Raw genomic sequence first — 17,971 nt, 5'->3', positions numbered from 1 at the left:
CTGGTGAAGATAAACCCACTTAAGGAAACGTCCCTGCCAGACACTGAGTGGATACACACTCATCGCACGGCCCCTGTCCTCCCTCCACTTTTAGACAGCCCCATCTTTCTTGGAGTCTCGGGGTCATCTGCCAGCGACCTGTTATCAGTGGCCCGGATTAGGCCTCCAGATGGCATTAATCTGTCATGATAAGTTTACATCTGCTTAAACTGCTGCTTTGGTACCTCAAGCTTCATCCTAGTGCTGGCTGGGTGAGCATTTCATGTGTTTCTTTTGTATATTTAGTAATCTGTGTGTGGCGACGCATCAAGCAGTGCTCCAGCCGTCCAGTCTGACTCTCCGGGCCTCGAGTCAAATGTTGCACAGCCTCTCCTCCTCTTCCTCCACCAGACTCCTGAAAAAGAGAAACATAAACACACAAAGTGCAGATTAACAACTGGAAGATCTAAAAGGTAACGCTGCTTCTGGTTTTCACTGGTCCAATTTATTAGGGTTCAAAGTTCATTCTTTATTTGGGGGCAGAAGTGAAGAAAACTAACCCAAGTTTAGATCCAATGTAAAGACTGCAACAAAGTAATCAAGTAAAAGTAATCATTTAAGTGAATCTACTGATTATTTCTGTCATTAATCAATGAATGAATCATTCATTTTATGTTCTCTATAGTTATTCTGTGATCTTGAGGGGGAAAATGATATTTTTGTAATGAATAATTATCTTGTTTTTCTTAATAAATCTGACTTTTAAACAATAAATCTGACTTTTAACCTGAGAAAACAAGTGTTGGTTTCCAGAGATGACAAATAATAAACTAGTGATGTCAAGATAGCGGCAGTAAAAATGCAAGGTTTAAAGAAATTATTATGTTGTAGATATATTTAAACCTGCAAGTACTGTCATTGGTGGCCACAGAGACAAGTTGTAAACCCATCATAAACATATCATCCCCTTATAAAGTTCATGTGACGTACTGGATAGCAAAAAGTTGCCCATTCAGGAGACACAATGCAATATTTTCTTTCATTTTAAGTTGTTGACTTGCTGAAATTAAGGATGATATTAGTTCTCTTTTTAACCAGTTTTTTCTCTGGGTAGGCGTGTGCAGTGGATGTTTAAAGATATATCACTGGAAAGAGTTGCCTATAGTGCATCTGAAATGCTGGTGATGAGAGCAGGGAGAGTAAAACTAAACAGTAGCGTGTTGGCCGGAAAACCAAAATAATGAGCTGAAGGATGCTTTAAAGCACAGCAGTTTATCATTGTTTTTGCCCTTTCCCTTAATTAGACAGGACAGCTGAAGATTGACAGGAAGCACGGGGAAGAGAAAATGAGTTATAAGCACCGCGAGTTGAGCCCACGGCCAATGCGTCCTGGGTTTTGACCCTGTACACTCTTGCTTCTCCGTTTGACCTAAACTGATACCATAACCACAGCAGCTTTGAACTAGCACCCACAGTTACTCACAGCTGTAAAAGACAATTTGTTTGGACCAATCAAATCGCACACTGAAGCTGAGCCACTTGTTGCCGTGTCACACAGCAGTATGAGCAGACCACAGTGAACAGCAGACTGAGTTACAGTGTAATATGGTTCACATTAGCAGTGTGTGAATCACGTGAACATCTGCCTTCACTGTTCTGAGATGCTTTCACAGACGATAAGCCACCCGGTGATAGCAGCCCGGGGTCATTAGGGTCTGTTGTGCAGACAGTTTTCTCCAGCACTGAGAGAATAAACAACTACCATTTCATTTCTTATGCATGGTTTTAATCACGGATAAAATAAAAACATCCAGTAAATAAAAAAGGGAAGAAAAAGTTGGTTAATTGTGTGCCTTTGCTGCGTCTTAAATGTCTTTGGGACAGTCTGTTGGGTAACGACAGGGAATTAAAACTGTGGCGAATCTGGAAATGTGTGTAAGGGGAGGGCAGACATTAACAAACTGGCGTGGAGAAGAGCTGGCAGAGGCCCAGCACACAGCGCTGACAGTGTGAGGTCCTCTTTGCCCATTCTAATGAGGCATTGTGAGGGTCAGGTCTGCAGCAGGGCCGCAGGGGGGGTCAGATGAAGTCGTATGTCGGCGATGGAGGAACCCCGGAGGAAGCCTGTGGCAGCAGGATGACATGGATGAAGTGCGTCACTCCACATACCAGGACGGCAGATGGTTAAACAACCGCAGTGGAAGGAGAGAACGACAATCAAACGTCTTCAAGGTCACACACAGGAAGCTGCATCATACTCAGGAGCTGCTTCCTGGCCTGTGATGTCAGACCTTTGTTTGCAGGACTATCTACGCGGATGCCCAGGTGGCACAAGAGATGTTTGGGCAGAAGTGGACTTAACAGGATCTTGAGGAAATACTCGCTGTGTTATTCACCATGATGCTCATGCGGAAATATCTTGTTGATGTTGAGGAAGATTTGGTGACGATGGACACGTCATTCAGACTTTCCTATGTGTGTTTTTTCACATGCTTTGTGATTTGTTCATACAGTATGTAAAGAATGTCAAACGTAAACATAGCATCAAGTTAATCTAAGTCAAATCTAATGACATCATCTCTGGATCTTTATGTGGTTTGCCCCCAAACAGATCAATCTCCTCGGCAGGTTTGAGAGCGTGATAATTTATTGAGAACTATAGGGGACGTCTGTTTCCATCTGACACCCTACCATAGGCGTTGACGGGAAGGCTGTAGATTCTACTGCAATCAAAAACTGAACTTGAACGCCTCAAACAGGAAAAGACAAACTAATCAGTGAAACCACCTGCAGCGGTGTTTTTGTTGGAATAAAAAACCTGCATGTTCTCCAGCAGACACGGCTGTCCATCACCTGCCCCACAGTGTCGGCTCAGCTCGTCCGACTGACTGACAGTCTCCCTAACACTCAGACCGCTCTGTCCGAAACACGTCTTATCTCCTCTGGTTTAATTGCAACGTGCTGTATGTTACATAAAATAAAGGCGCCTCGTTTTAGAATAATATCCTGCAGCTCTATGTAAGAGGGGAATGAGAGCTGTGAAGGTATGAGTGACCACAGTGAGGGCTGTATTTATGGCAGCTCTTCATCAGAGAATGGGTCAGCATGAGGACATTATGGTCTGTTATAGCACATTGGGTCTGTGAGTTTAAGTGTAATTATAGAGGGAAATTCAACCCCAGGAGGAAACGCCAATATATCCTCCCATCACTAAAACAAATGATCTGAAAGACACTGTTGAATACAGCTGTTCTTCAGTTTATAGTCTCTTATTGATCTATATTACGTAGATTGGAATACAGACCATCATTTTGCATAAAGCTGGTTGAGTTCTCTAAATGGTAAGGAAAGGAGCGTCAATACTTCCTGTCTCATCTTGAAAGGAAAGGAGACAATGCCCTCCCACAATTCCTTGCGGCAAAAACATTTAAAGTCACAAAAAAGAGCGATCATAAATTATTTTATACGATCATACTCTTTGGGATTCATGTTGATAAATAAAAGGGGACAAAAGGACGTGTGTGATTAACTATTCCTAATGTGGCAGCCTTAATGTAAGAAGTTAATGTGCGCAGCCTTGAACCTTGCTGAGGCTGCACAGTGGTGCGGTGGTTAGCGCTGTCCCCTCACAGCTAGAAGGTTCCAAGTTCGAACATGGACTTAGTGGGCCTTTCTGTGTGGAGTCTGCATGTTCTCCAGCTTCCTCCCACAGTCCAAAGACATGCTCGTTAGGTTCACCGGTGAATTAAATTGCCTGTAGGTGAATGTGAGCGTGAAAGGTTGTCTGTCTCTGTGTGTCAGCCCTGTGATTGACTGGTGATCAGTGCAGGGTGTACCCCGCCTCTCGCCCCAATGAGGACTGGGATAGGCTCCCACCATTTGATCTTTACAGAAGACTTTCTGACCTGTAGGCAGTGATTTCCATGTCTCTGGCCATCTTCTCACTGAGCAGCACCTTGTAGTCTTCACACTGCTCCTTCATCTGCGCTTCGAAGTCGGCCTCCTGGTGCCGCATTTCATCTATAGTACACTGAATAACACACAGAAGCACACACAAACAGGGGGGTGGGAATAGAGTGTGAGATTAAATGACAGGATTAGTCCAAACCACTGGTATTTTACAGTCCATGATCACATTAATGAGTCCACATTCAGACCTGCAGCTCAGCAATCTCCTCCATGTACGCAGCCTTCTTCATCTCCACCTCGTTCTCCAGCTCCTCGTTGCACTTCTCCAGCTCAGCGAGCTCCTTTTGCAGCTCTGAAATCTGCAGGTATACAAACAACACACAGCATTTTTTTATCTATTAAAAATACACTTGCAAACAAAGGTTCCTCTTTCATTGTCTTATTAGTAAGAATGTAATGATGCCAGAGAATCCATCAATGTTCCTTTCATGTTCCTTTTTGGCTCAAGACACCAACATCTGACGTACCTGTTCAGCTGCTTATGGTGCTAGCAAACATGGAGCATCATAAGCACTCATTAGCATCAATAGACTGCATAAGTGGATGTAGCTATTGTGACATCATCCATTGCTTTGCGGACTGTTGTTTTGAATCCTTGTGTTTTAAGAAGAAGAAGATGATATACTTTATTAATCCCAGAGGGGGGATTTTTCACTCTGTGATTAGGAACATGCTACACACACATGCACAAACAGGACCCTATGGACATGCCTTCATGGAGAGATATCAGAGTGAGGCGGACATGCACCCCGAGCTGTTTGGGGATTTGGTGCCTTGCTTAAGGGCATCACAACTGTGCCCAAGAACCGGACTGGCATCTCTTCAGCTACCAGTCCCAATTTTAATACTTAATCCATATTGGGACTTGAACCAACCACTCTTCGCTTCCAAAGCCAAGTCCCTACAGACTGAGCTACCATTTACCCCTTTGGCATGGAGTTAGCAAGTTGTCAATAACGATGTAGCAATGCTGCAAAGCACACTTGATCTGTTATTTTTAAACTAAATGGGACTATTACATGTAAAAGCGACATCTGGCTGTATGGAAAAGACTTGAAATTGGGCAATGAGTCTAAGTTCAAATCCAGTTTAAAGTGGGGTCTTTTTCCAATCGACGTGTGTACAATTTTGTACAATTTTTTTTGTACCTATTTTGTGTATTGTTGAATGTTGTGTGTGAATTTGAATGTGCTACATTTGATTGGGACAATGCAATTTAACATAGTTCCAATACAGAGTAAAACTGATGCAGCTAACGTCCCTAAAAAATAAATACATTCAAATTAAAGTGCGCCAATCACCTCAACCTACACTGATAAAACAGGTTTCTTTACTTCACCCACAAACTACCCAGGCTGTGGTGTCCTGCCGTGAGTAATTACAGCAATCACAGAAGTTCAACAATTATCTGTCACAGCCAGACGGGGATCCAGGCGGCCGTGCTCGTCTGTCAGCGAGATCATGTGAGCAAAGGAAGACCTGGTTACAACTCGCAAGCTGATGACGCCTTCACAACCTGGTTGAGTCACTTACTCGCACACTCCTCCGTTCTCCCTGGCACGATGAATGAAGGCCTTTAGTGCCTACTCCATTATATACATTTCTGCGTCAGGGCTGATTTCACTGCAATCTGTTTGTTTGGCCATGTTGTGTCTCAGTGAGAAACCAGACCCGAGGCGTCCATCACAGGCGGAGAGAGGAAACAGAGCAGATCAGGCCGTGCTGTCCGATCTGTCAGGCTGGACTGAGCAGAGGCTTGTGTGCTGCATGCTAGAGAGAAGTAGATGATGTTTCCGCTGTGGTTACAGAGGCTCTGTGTTTATTTAAAGAGCTGGAGGTAGAGCTGCAGTAATGAGAACCAAACCACCATGTTTGTGACAGATGTGGTGGTTAGCTCTGGTCTCACCACTGACTGATGTTAAAGAGTAATGTGAACAAAGAGGAGGTGGTTTCTGTTTCCTGGAGTCACCTGGTGCTTTTACCTGACTCATTATCTCCTGGTTTCTCTCTTTATTGAAGCCTCACTTCAATGTGTATTTAATTCAAAACCCCCTCTGCTTTACTGGCATTTTTCTTCTTTCTGACATGAGAAGGTTTATTTCCTCTCTTCCAGTTGCAGGGGAAGTTTTCAGTCAGTGTGTGTGTGAAGTTTTAAGACGTTTATGACACGGCGGGCGCTCTGAAAGACTTTACTTAATAACCGAGGACGCGGAGGGCAATAAATCCTGTCTGAGCTGAAGCCAAGCCCTTCACATCTCCTGCTGAAAGTGTCCGCAGAGTAAACACTCTGGTCAGCAGGATCTCCCACACTGTTGCTCTGCTGTCACTCAGCTGCTCTGCGCTCGCCTCGCCTGCTGTGGGAAACCATTCATTTTGAACATTACGTCTGATTTAAGAGCTGATGGCCGATGCAGAGCCGGTTGTGGGTCGTAAGACTCCTCTTTACTTTGTCAGGAAAGAGGTGGGAGATGTGATTCAGTAGGATTTAAATGGTGTGTAAGTGAGAGTATATTACATTTTCTTACATACCAGTAGATGTCACTAGACATGCAGACGGTTTTGGATTCATTTGTGGTGCTTTTAGTATTAAAAAAATGTTAAATAATTCAACCACAACATTTCTTCCATGACAGAATAGCCCCATAACTCTGGATTACTTACAACTGTTATCATGGGACTGTTTTATACAGCAATAGTTAAAAGATTTGGGAAACACATTTATTGCTTTCTTGTCGTGAGATAGATGAGGGGAGGGGAAACAGGTAGCCGGAGAACCTCATGGTAAAACCAAAACTTCTTACTTTGTTTGAATTAAACAAACAGCATAGGAAATGTAATTTATAGATTTTTAGAGGTGCTGGTAATCTGATTAGTTACCTTTGGAAGAAGCCAGGATTCCCTCGGTTTCCTGTCTTTGCTTTAGCTAAGCTAACCATCTGCGTGCTGTACTTTCAAATATAGTCAGTATATTATGTATTATGTGGATGGAACATGTGCAATATGGGTGCAATATATGACTTTTGTGGTTGTCACAGGTTTGTACTTCTGTTTACATGTTGTTTGTTTTTATTTGTATTTTATTTATTAGTAGTACTGTGGAGGCAGCTAAATGCGGCAGCAAGTCCAAGGCAAATGTTCCTACAGTGACAACAACGTATCGTATCGCATCGTATCATATCGCATACCATACCATACCGTACCGTATCGTACCTTATTGTAACGTGTCGTATCCTATCGTAACGTATCGTATCGTATCATATCGCATACCATACCATACCATACCATACCATATCGTACCGTATCGTACCGTACCTTATCGTAACGTATCGTACCTTACTGTACCATACTGTACCATACCTTATTGTATCGTTTCGTACCTTACTGTACCATACTGTACCATACCTTATCGTATCGCACTGTACCATATCGTATCTTATAGCCTCAAAACATATAATTCCTCTCATTTATCTCCAAAAGCGAATAAGAGTATTCCAAAGAGCAGAAAAAAAGGACAGGGATCACTTGGAGATGTCACTTGGGGTTTTTGTTTTTGTCATTCCATTTTGTGGTAATTTGGGGTAACTGACTCTTTAAAAATGTAAGAGCAAAAAGAGGGTGTCCACTCACCAGCATCTTCAGCTCACTGACGTCCTTTATCTTTGAGGGGTCTTTGACTGTTGACCCCACAGCTCCTCCCACTTCCAGTTGTTTTCCATCACCACTGGGAACGAGAGCGGAAGAGACCGCACCACACTCGAACTGCAAAGACAGAAGATGACAAGTAAGTGCAGCTGTGAACATTTTTAGACACCAAAAAATAGAATAAATATGTGACCTTTCTCCTTCACGGCCATGAAAGATAGTGCTTTCTTTTGGGCAGTTAAGTGCACTTTGACAGGAGATCAAAGAGCAATCAGAGCCTCTCATATCAACCGATGGTTAAACCTCTCCTCGTGTTCACCACATTTCTGATTACATGGAACAAATGCAGCCGAAACGAGCAACATGAGGGTGCACAGGTGTGTGGGATTCAGCCAGCAATCACCATTACTGTTCAAACCCAATAGCAATCATTTCAGCATCGAGACAATTGCGCGACGTAATCGCGGCCAGCCAGGCACAGACAGGACCGTGTCCAGCTGGCGAGAGATGAGACCGAGCGAGAGGGAGAGTGAATAGATGGGGTTTAGGGGAACAAGAAACACACCTACACATCTAAACAGACACACAAAAATATAAATACACCAGATACCCTTCAGCTAAGCCTTCAAATGAAGGACACACACACATACACACACCAGCGTCCACTCCAGAGCTGCTGAGGAGCCTGGGAAGGCGGCCAGCAGTCTGATTACAGCCCTGACCTCTGAACCGGGCAGACATCCTCGCCCCAGAGGGGGTCAGACCCACCGGAGCTATAGTCTGACCCCAATGCAGAACCTCTTTTCTTGCACAAAACACACACACACACATATATGTAACACACACACAGGTAGACAAAGGCATTCTGTTCGGGTGCAGAACTGCTCCTCTGATTCTCAAGTTCTTCCCTGGTGTTGTGTTAAGAGGGAAAGAAAACAAGTGGGAGTATCGCTGTGTGATTTGTGAAAGTTGAGATTTACATCTGGACCTGAGCGGGCAGTTTCTGAGGGACAGACGGAGATGTGGTGAAAACAGCAGAGGTCAAGTGGTCAGTAGAAGGATGGGGATCACAGCTGGTTCCTTGAAAGTCTGTACGAAGATTAATTTTTCCTTAATAAAAGTAGCAATAAGACTAAAGGAGAAAAAACATGCATTCAGAATCCTACTGCAGAACTGGGAACAAAATGTACTTGTAATATCCATCGTAGAAGTAGTCATTGTGCAGCAGAATGGCCCCCGTCACATACAGTACATATAATTATATAGGACAATGTTAGATGCAATCTGTCCTTTTATTGTGCGAGCTGGTCGAGGTTTACCCAATGTTAACATTTAAGTAGTTCAGTCCAGCAGGCCTCAACCTAGGGGTCGACACACTTCAAAGGGTCACAAGATTAATCTGAGGGGTCATGAGATGATTGATGGGAAGGGAAGGAGGAAAAAAGTTCTAATACACAAGTTCTTAGTCTTTTGTCTAACCGTTGCTTGATCATCTAAACCTGGGGCTCTCAAACTTTTTGGGACAAGGGACGCGTAACACCGGTTAAGCTTATGCTTACTACCATTTGGACTCTTAGATGCCATGGGAGAGAGATAAACAGAAAAACATATTAAATTGAATCATGTTAATACCACATACTTTAAAACAGAGGCTCATTTTACTCAGATTGCTTTTGGACTCAACTTGACAACATTTATACTTAAAAGCTTTCAGAAAATGAACAGCACCAAGACAGCCGCAGGAACGTTTCATTGCGACCTGAGTGAGTTGAGTGAATCATGACAGATTGACTTGATGTGTCACATAACAGTTTCTATTGGTCCAAAGCTAACGTGGGTGAGAGTAATGGACACAATATGCTTGTTTCATTGCCGCAAATGGTCCTCATCTAGACACGCAGTTAGTAATGATACAGCACAATTTTATAATTTATTATAAATGTATTATACTTTTTTCGGGGACCCCCAGGGGTCCTAGGTCCCCACTTTGAGAACCACTGATTTAAACAGTTATGGTACCGTGTGAGGTCAAGAAAGTTTTTCCTCTTTGGTGCAACTACAAACCCTACATTTTGGTAGAAAAAATGCTGGAAATGAGCTATTTTGATGACACCATGTGCTTGGGGCCTCTTCTTCTGAAAAGCACCTGTGTGGAGAATCAGCAGACTTGGCTTGGCTCTTATTATTTCCTATTATTTTCACAGTAGTGGATTGAAATGTAGAGCGATTCATTCATATTTTTCTTTTGCTGTTTTTCATGAAATTAAGTAAAACGCTATATTTCGATAAAAGCATGGCTGAAGACATTATACTGTAGTTTCTTTGCAACATGTATTGTTAAGTTATAGTGTGTTCTAAATGCTTGTTTTAAAAGATACGTTTTTATCTCTTGTGTGTTTCTTGTAAAGTTTTAGTTTAGGTACAGGCTTTGCAAATTAGCTTAGGCTATAAAATTTGAGATCTGTATGATCTGTTTACATGCTGCATACAAATAACCTAAATCAGCAAATCTAATATCTTAATCTGAAAAGTAACAAGTATCAATAGCTGTCTCTAAAATGTTTAAGGAGTATACAGTGGCATAAAGTACTGTGTGTTAGTTAATATACAATAGGTCTGTCTGAGTCCATTCATATGCATGTAAGTGTGCGGCTCAATGAGCAGCCAGACACAAGATTGTGATTCTAAACATGTATGCAGGTATGCTACTGTAAAGCGTGAAAGGCTTCCACTTCCTGACATGTTTATGTGTTTTGTGCTGCAGCGTGTGGTACCTGGAGGCACTCAGCCAGCTGGCAGTAGTACTCCTTTACATCCAAGGCCGGAGTGATGTCAGGGCTGCCGAATTTAAGAGCCGCCACGGCTCCTGTCGCGTGTTCATCCGGGTACAGCAGACCCTCCACTGCCTGCTCATACACAAAACAAACACAGATACACAGAGGTGAGGTTTATTTACATTGTTCATGCATCAGTGTCATATAACTAAGGTCAGGTAATTGTACTTTGTTACATCCCCCTCTGCACACTTCATACATTTGGTTACTTTTACACGTATGTCTTCACATTTCATTATGTAGCCCCTTTAGTAAAAACAGGCCACATTGATCTCAGGAAGAATGAAGTGTTACAGAGCTGCAGTGGCAGTCGAACATTTCCCTCCTTGTCCCTCCTTCCTACATAACGACATGGCTGCCGATTTGTCAGGGGAATATGGGGTATCTGGAAGTGCTGATAATAACAACAGTTAATAAAACAAAGGGAACTTCTGTTTTCATTTGGTATTCAGCCGCATTTCCCGGACTGTGAGTTATCGAGCGTGTCCCAGAGGGAGTGTGTTAAATGCCGGGCAGCTCGGCTCTGCGGAGAAAAACACAGAGTGATGGAGCTGGTCCTGCTTCGGCTGCCTCCAGCCTCCGGCTCTGATGCTGGGGCGCGTCTGTCATCTCCTGGAGAGATGGAGGATATTGTGGAAGGTGGAGAGAGCAGGGCGTGTGAGGATGCGTGAGGAAATTTACCTATTTTAAATCGGGCAAATTTAAGGCAAATCTACTGATCAACTTTCTTACCAGGAGTTACATGAGAAGATCATTTATCCATTGGTTAAATATAAAGATTTTCACACACATCATTCTCTAAAATCATGACACCTGGGCCAATTAAATTTATTCAACTTAAACAGCTGTTGACTATAGAGCTGTTAGCCGCCCACCAGTAATCTAATGTCACAATAACATTGTCTGTGTAAGTGTGTCTCCATGTTTGCAGACCCTAAAACTCACTACAAACCCTTCTGCACTCGGGTCTGCCTTTTCCTCTCTTCTCTGAGTGTGTATAAAACAGCTCCATAATTATTATTTTTTTTACACTTTTTTGCACGTCTTTTGTGTCAATACACATCTTTCCGGACAAACAGTAAGGCTCCAGCTAGCAGACGGTTATCTCATTGGTTATCTTAGCTTAGCTGGAAACAGGGAATAGCTAGCCTGGCTCTGTGCAGGAGGAAACTTTGTTACCAACCAGCCCTTCTTAAGTTCACTTATTAACATGGTATATCTTATCTGTGCAATCTAAACAAAAATGACAAATTGTAGTTTTATGGTAGGTTACTTGCTGCAGTTTATAGGGGTGTGACAGATAATGGCATTTTTGAACACTAGTTTTTGTAATAATTTCAAAAACATGGCTTTAAATTCATTAGCTTTAAATGTGCATGTAGGAGATCCTTTTGGGGCTACCTCTTTGTAGTATTTGTGCTAAGCTAAGCTAACAGGCTGCTGGCTGTATCATCATTTAACTGACAAACAAGACAGTGAGAATGAAAGCCCTTTTCACACTGCGGTTCCGCCACCGCGGCGTAACGAAGCTCTGCCGTTGTGCCGCCTTTGCCATTTTACACTGGAGAAAGCCGCCCTAGTCTGTCTTTTCACATAACGTTCTGGTGTTGCGCGAGGAGTAAACAAACAGCGGGTGCTTCACCTGCAAACACATGGTGCTGTTCCGCCCTGCCGGGTCCACCGTTTACACTGACGCCGTTTCGCCTATGTTGCTACCTCCGACGCCGGCTCAGAGGCCCCACCATTCGGCCTCCATGCATTTTACATAGAAAACGAAACATAAAAGAGGGGTAATAATCACGCTTGAACTGGGAGTTTAAAAGGGGCTTAACTCTCAGAAAGAAAGTCGTTTATTTCCCAGAATTTTGGACTATTCCTTTAAGAGACTTGAGTAAGGACTTGATTTGTTGCTCTATTCAGAGATTATATTTTGTGTTTTAATCCTCTCTCCTTATGTTTCTGTTGAGAGAGCTGATTTTGGCTCTTCAGCAAGGTTACCGGGGTCATCACAGCTGTGTTTGTCGCCATGAGTCTGGGCATTTCTCCAACACTCCTGTCTGACCTAAGTGCTACATTTTGAGCCACTTTCAGGGCTGTAAAATCTTCCTGTTTCATCACACTGCAGCTATATATCCTGTCTCTCCGTCTCACCATCTTCTGCTGGGCCTCCATGTTAGCCAGCTGCTCCTCATAGATAGCCACTTGCTCCCTCAGCGCCAAACACTGTGCTGTCACCGCGTCCACTTCCTGCAAAGAGAATCAAGTTAACAGAGAACAAGGCTGAAAGTAAAGAAGTTAATTGATGGAGGTGTCTGAGAGGAACACTGCAGTCTGGGAATTAAATCACACCACAGGCTGAAGAAAATTGGAAAGACCAACTGTTTTAAAAAGACCCATCAGCACCAGCAAATCCACCTGTTTCATTGAACAGCACCGCAATGCAGAGAAAAGGGGAGGAGGAGGAGGAAGATCAGAAGGAGGCTAACTCCACACAAAAGCCCTGTCCACCAATCCATTTGCCAGCAGGAGGTCTTAGCTTATCTACTCTTTGTAAAGAGCCAGATTAATTGGTGTTGGATGCAATTACGGTTGCTGCCTGCATGTACATTTGGAGACACGCAGAGAGGGTTTGGGGGTGAACTTGTGGATCCTCGCTGGGAGGGTGGCAGCAGAGTCATTGATGGACGGCGTTGGAGTTAGTAGAAGTACTGCTGCCTGTGTTCAAGCCAGCAGGTTTTTAAAACTTATTTTTGAGCACTTTTAAGCCCTTAAATTTGAATTTTTGTCAGGACCATAAAACAACACTGATTTGTCTGTACTGTATTAAGTTAACAATGGACCAGTTGCCATTCTTAGCATCAAGTAGAGCAACATTAGCGTTAACCTTACGAGTTTAAGTCAGAATTCAGTTGTCTTTTAGCTCTAGTTTGGTTTCTATAACTGGGAGGTTGGGCTTTTCTGTTTAGATGCAAAATTCTGCACTTGTCACAAGCTGTGTCTGTCAGCTATTTTGTTTTGTGTAGGTAACTTCAATTGGGTTTACTATAACTTTTTCACAAGTGAGAGACTGTGAGGGTGAACCAAAACAACAAAGCCATTGACTAGGGCGCTGGTTTAGCTCAGTGGATAGAGCAGGAGCCCCATATACAGAGGCTACAGGCCTCAAGGCAGCGGTTGCAGGTTCAACTCCCTCCCTCTGCCCTTTGCTGCATGTCATTCCCCACTCCCTTCTCCTCATATTTCCTGCCTCTCTTCAGCATTCCTGCCTAACAATGGCGGCTGTGGCTCAGTGGTAGAATCTGTTGTCTCTCAATCGGAAAGTTGGCGGTTCGATCCCTGACCGCTACAGTGACAAGTCAAAGTATTATTATTTATCAAAGCACTTTTAAACCAAACTAACCAAACCAAAGCCACTTTTGGGCGAAAGGTTTTAAACACAGCACCAACACCTTATTTTCACTGCATGCTAAGCTTTTAGAACAAATACTTTTCTGGACTTGCAGATAGTACCACCTCAACTCATGGGGGATTCTAAGTCAGAAATTCTGTGGGTGTGATTGGATGACATTTGATTGACAGGGGTTGAACAACCAACCAACCAACCAACCAACTAACCGTCATCAAATTCTAAATCCAACCAATGGAAAAAAGCACAAAGAAAAACACAAATTACCTACTTTTAACCAATGAGGCAGGCGGAATAGAGGCCTTTAATATTACTCTCTGTTCCTTTAAAAGCACCTTAGCGTTTCCAGCATTTACGAGACATGAAACAGACTGAGTACTTGGCCTCCTCATTCACTTCCTTCTACTTGTATATTTTTGGTTTCTATTGCAAAACGTATTTCAGTTGTGCTTCTGTGTTTAACCGGGGCCAAAGAGGTCTGATGATGTAAAAGACTGCTGCATCAAAAAGACACCAGCCAAATGTAAAAATAACAATAAAGAGGGGAGATTTCAGGAGCTTGAAAATGGAGCAGAATTGGCAGGAAAGACGCACACAGTATCCAGCCGTTTACTTTAAGACAAATCAAACGTGCCTTGTTTCATCACTGTCAGTCTGCCATTATGTTGAGAGAACTGCAGCTAGTGGTGGGTTGAGCTGTGTGGTAGTCTCTACTCTCCTCCGCATCTCTGCTCTTCCTCTACCTCCCTGCCGATTTCCCACCGAGCGTTGTCACCCTGCAGCTGCTTCCAATTCAGAACCAGAGAACTGAGCCAGCAGGAACATTACGGCTCCGTAATACAGCCTGTGTTACATCTGTAAGGCAGAAATTAAAGCCGCCTGCGCATCTGGCTGGTAGGAGATGGGGCTTTGGCATGTGTGATAGAGGAGGGGATGAGGAGGAAGGGGGGGGGTATAGAAAAAGTTTGAGGCTCAGGTTGCAGTGGGCCAACAGCCCAGACTGTGTGACTGCAGATCAACACCCATTGGGTGGTAGAGCTACAGAGGAGCAGCTGTGGCCAGTTTCAGCTGATTCACAAGGAGGCTGAGGGGAGGAGGAGCAGGGGGAGGCTTGACAACACTGCCATCTAGTGCTGAAGGTACATTAGCACAATTAAACACAAAGCTCTAATCATTTTCAGTACAGCACAAGAATACTAGGAAAAGTTTTATTAAGTGTGGAGTTCAAAAGACAAATGCAATCTAATTAAAAATGCTACTTGTTGCATTATGGGAAATGTAGGATCAATGGTTTTCAGAGCCTTACCCTGACTTGTATCTAAACATCAGTGTATCTCAGCCTCTGTTGCTTCAACTTCGGCCATTCTTTCTCTCTTAATATTCCTGACATTTTTATAAAAGTTTCTGTAAATACGCGTAATCATATAAAGAGTTTCACATTACTATCTCTAATCTTGTTATGAATAAACCAGTCCTCTGGTTTGGTGCGATGTTTTCAGCACTTCTGTGTCATTGACAGGAAAGACCATCCAGCCAACTATTATTTATGATTTAATGTTTACAGCAGAGTGAAAATCCAAGAAGCATTTGTTTTTTCCTTTACAATACATCATCAAACCTGCAGTGTGTCCTTTTATAAATGACGGATAAATGTTAGAAGGTAGTAAATAATGTTTGTTGGCTTTGAATCTCTGTAGCAGGGTTAATTAATAGAGGTGATTTCTTGAAATAAAGCTTAACACAAGAAGGACCAAAGTTAGTTAAGTCAAAGTTAAGGGAGCCATTGCTCAAAACTCTTATTCATTTGGTGTTTTATTGAACAGCAGTGAATATTTAATGTTTTTAAAGGGGCGGTATTATGCTAATTTCAAGCTTCATATTTCACTCAGTGATACCTGTGGAGTAGCTTAGCATATTTTACAGTTAAAAAAACTCCTAATTTTTCTCACACTGGTGCTCTGTGCAGGCCCTCATACAGACTCTGTCTGAAACGACTCAGTCAGCTCTGTCCCTTTAAGAAACCCCGCCCCTACAAGCCTGCTTTCTTCTGATTGGCCAGCTCTCCGAAGCCTGCTGAGGCTGCACTCAGCGTGTAGAATAACCAGTGTGAAACCTGTCGTTCACAGCAGCCTGCAGACTGAGCTGAGAAGCCCGGGGATTACTCCAACATACTTTTACCTACAGATTTGAAACTTCACCCACGTTTAGTCTGAACATCCAACATTGTAACATTATATATATATGTCTTAAAATGTGAAACAGCATAACTGCCTCTTGTGTATCTGTTGTAGGGTTTTATGTATTTTAAAAGGCCCATCGGGATCAGGCATTGCAAATAACTATTACTTACTTACTATTTTAATGAGGAGTTAATAGTTATCTGAACAGAAGTGATAAGTTGTTTGTAAATGACAAAGAGAAACCTATTAAGTTTAAGTGGCCCCAATGGGGGAAAAGGAAACCATGTATAACCTGTAATTACTCTACACATGAACTCTTAATGTAGTCTAATTGATAAGGTATGTAAACTCAAGTCTGCTATGATTAGGCTCCATTATGTAAGTTGTATTTGTTTTGTTGCGGGACTCTGTGACCTCAGTGTTTAATAATCTTTGCTCCTGCAAACCAGACTTTCTCTAACTTGTCAGAAGCTTTTCGTTTATAGCTTTTACCTCAGCAACATCCTGTTGTCCCTGCTGTTGGAGGATCCTCTGCTGTGCAGCCTTCTCGCACTCCGTCATCAGACGTTCAAGCTCTTTGTGCAGCGCCTCTGTGTCACACAGAATCTCATCCTGCAGGGTTGAAACACAGTGATGGATCTTGACAAGGTTATACATCAGGCCTGCCTGTCACTGTGCAACTGAAGTATAATTGATGAGATGTGCAATGGACTGTCTATGAGAAAAAACAATGTTGGATGTTGACACACTCAGAGAAACATGCAGCAGACACACCCTACCCTCTCCCTACGCAGTCTTTCCACCACTGCATCCAGACTGTAGTCGGGCACTGCGACTGTGGAGGTGACGCCGGAGGAGGCTGGTCGGCTGCTCAGCTTCTCCTCTAGCTCCACAATCTGACATTCAAGAGACTCATTCTCCTCCTCAAAACAATGGGCCTAAATGACATTAAATAGAGATAAAGAAAGACGCATAGGTACTGTGAATATTGTGAGTATTACCAAGCTGATTTTTTATTGGGAGCAGTTTGTCCTCACCAGTTGAATAAGTTTGACCAGGCGGTCGTTGAGGGCAGCGATGACGGTGCGGTCCTGGACAAAGCGGCTCAGACCCTCCCTGTTGAGCGCCTTGGCAGCTACAAAGTCTAACTTGTCACAGTCACAATCGTCAACAGCTTTAGCCCTGAGAAGAAAACGCAAGCTCCAAAGACTAGACTCAACTCTGAGGAATCCTAGATATAAACGTCAGGGATAGCTTCACAGTACAGTACAGCATTACTTTCCATATTTAGAGCACAGAAAACATAAACAAGTTTAACTACACTACAAAACAGCATCTTTATTTTAGTAGTTTAGTGCCATTTAGCTCTACTTGCCACAGAGTAGGCCATAACATAATTTTTTCATGCATACAAAAGACATGTTATCACTCCACAGGAATATATGCTGCAAAAGCATGTAAACTCAAGAATCACCTCCAAACATTTGCTTTAGATCAAAAACATCTTTAAGTTTCAAGCAGAATTCACTTGATTATAGCAGCAACATCTTAATATCTTAAAATTGGAAATTACAGCGCTCTCCTAAAAGGCCCACACTGACCTGACAGAGGCGCGGGACTGCCCTGCACACTGTACACTCATCCCTCCATTTTTGCTCCAGTTATCCTCCTCAAACAGCTTTCGGTAAGACGACACTCTGAGCATGGCCATGGCTTCGGATGGGTTCAAACTGCACAACAGACAAATGGTGGCAGCAGGTCGAAGACGCGGATTTTATATTGACATGATTAAGAATGTAGCACTGAGGTGGAAGATCTTTCACGGGCCAAGGAGAAGACCAATAATAGCGTGAACATCAGACAGTAACGATTTCATATGTACCTGAAGAGTGAGCGCGAAAACGCAGCGTAACATTGTTGTTCTTGTCGTACGTAACATGCTGACGACTTGACTCACACAC

General features: G+C 43.0%; 1 protein-coding gene across 1 annotated transcript; it reads right to left on the bottom strand.

Annotated features, from left to right (window-relative positions):
* Nucleotides 1-351: 351 nt before the first annotated feature.
* vimr2 (vimentin-related 2) lies at nt 352-17,923 on the bottom strand. The gene is made up of 10 exons (XM_069669877.1): nt 17,612-17,923; nt 17,048-17,192; nt 16,790-16,948; nt 16,503-16,622; nt 12,576-12,671; nt 10,365-10,496; nt 7,576-7,707; nt 4,137-4,247; nt 3,885-4,009; nt 352-394 (listed from the first exon to the last, which is right to left on the bottom strand). Exons 1-10 carry the CDS (start codon nt 17,719-17,721, stop codon nt 352-354), a joined length of 1,173 nt encoding a protein of 390 aa, XP_069525978.1. The 5' UTR covers nt 17,722-17,923.
* Between the last annotated feature and the right edge of the window lie 48 nt (nt 17,924-17,971).

The sequence above is a fragment of the Semicossyphus pulcher genome, unplaced genomic scaffold (genome assembly GCF_022749685.1).
Source record: "Semicossyphus pulcher isolate SPU_LCO1_2020_fin unplaced genomic scaffold, fSemPul1.0.p SCAF_2, whole genome shotgun sequence".
Taxonomy (NCBI): Eukaryota; Metazoa; Chordata; class Actinopteri; order Labriformes; family Labridae; genus Semicossyphus; species Semicossyphus pulcher.
This window is presented reverse-complemented; position numbering and strand designations above follow the sequence as displayed.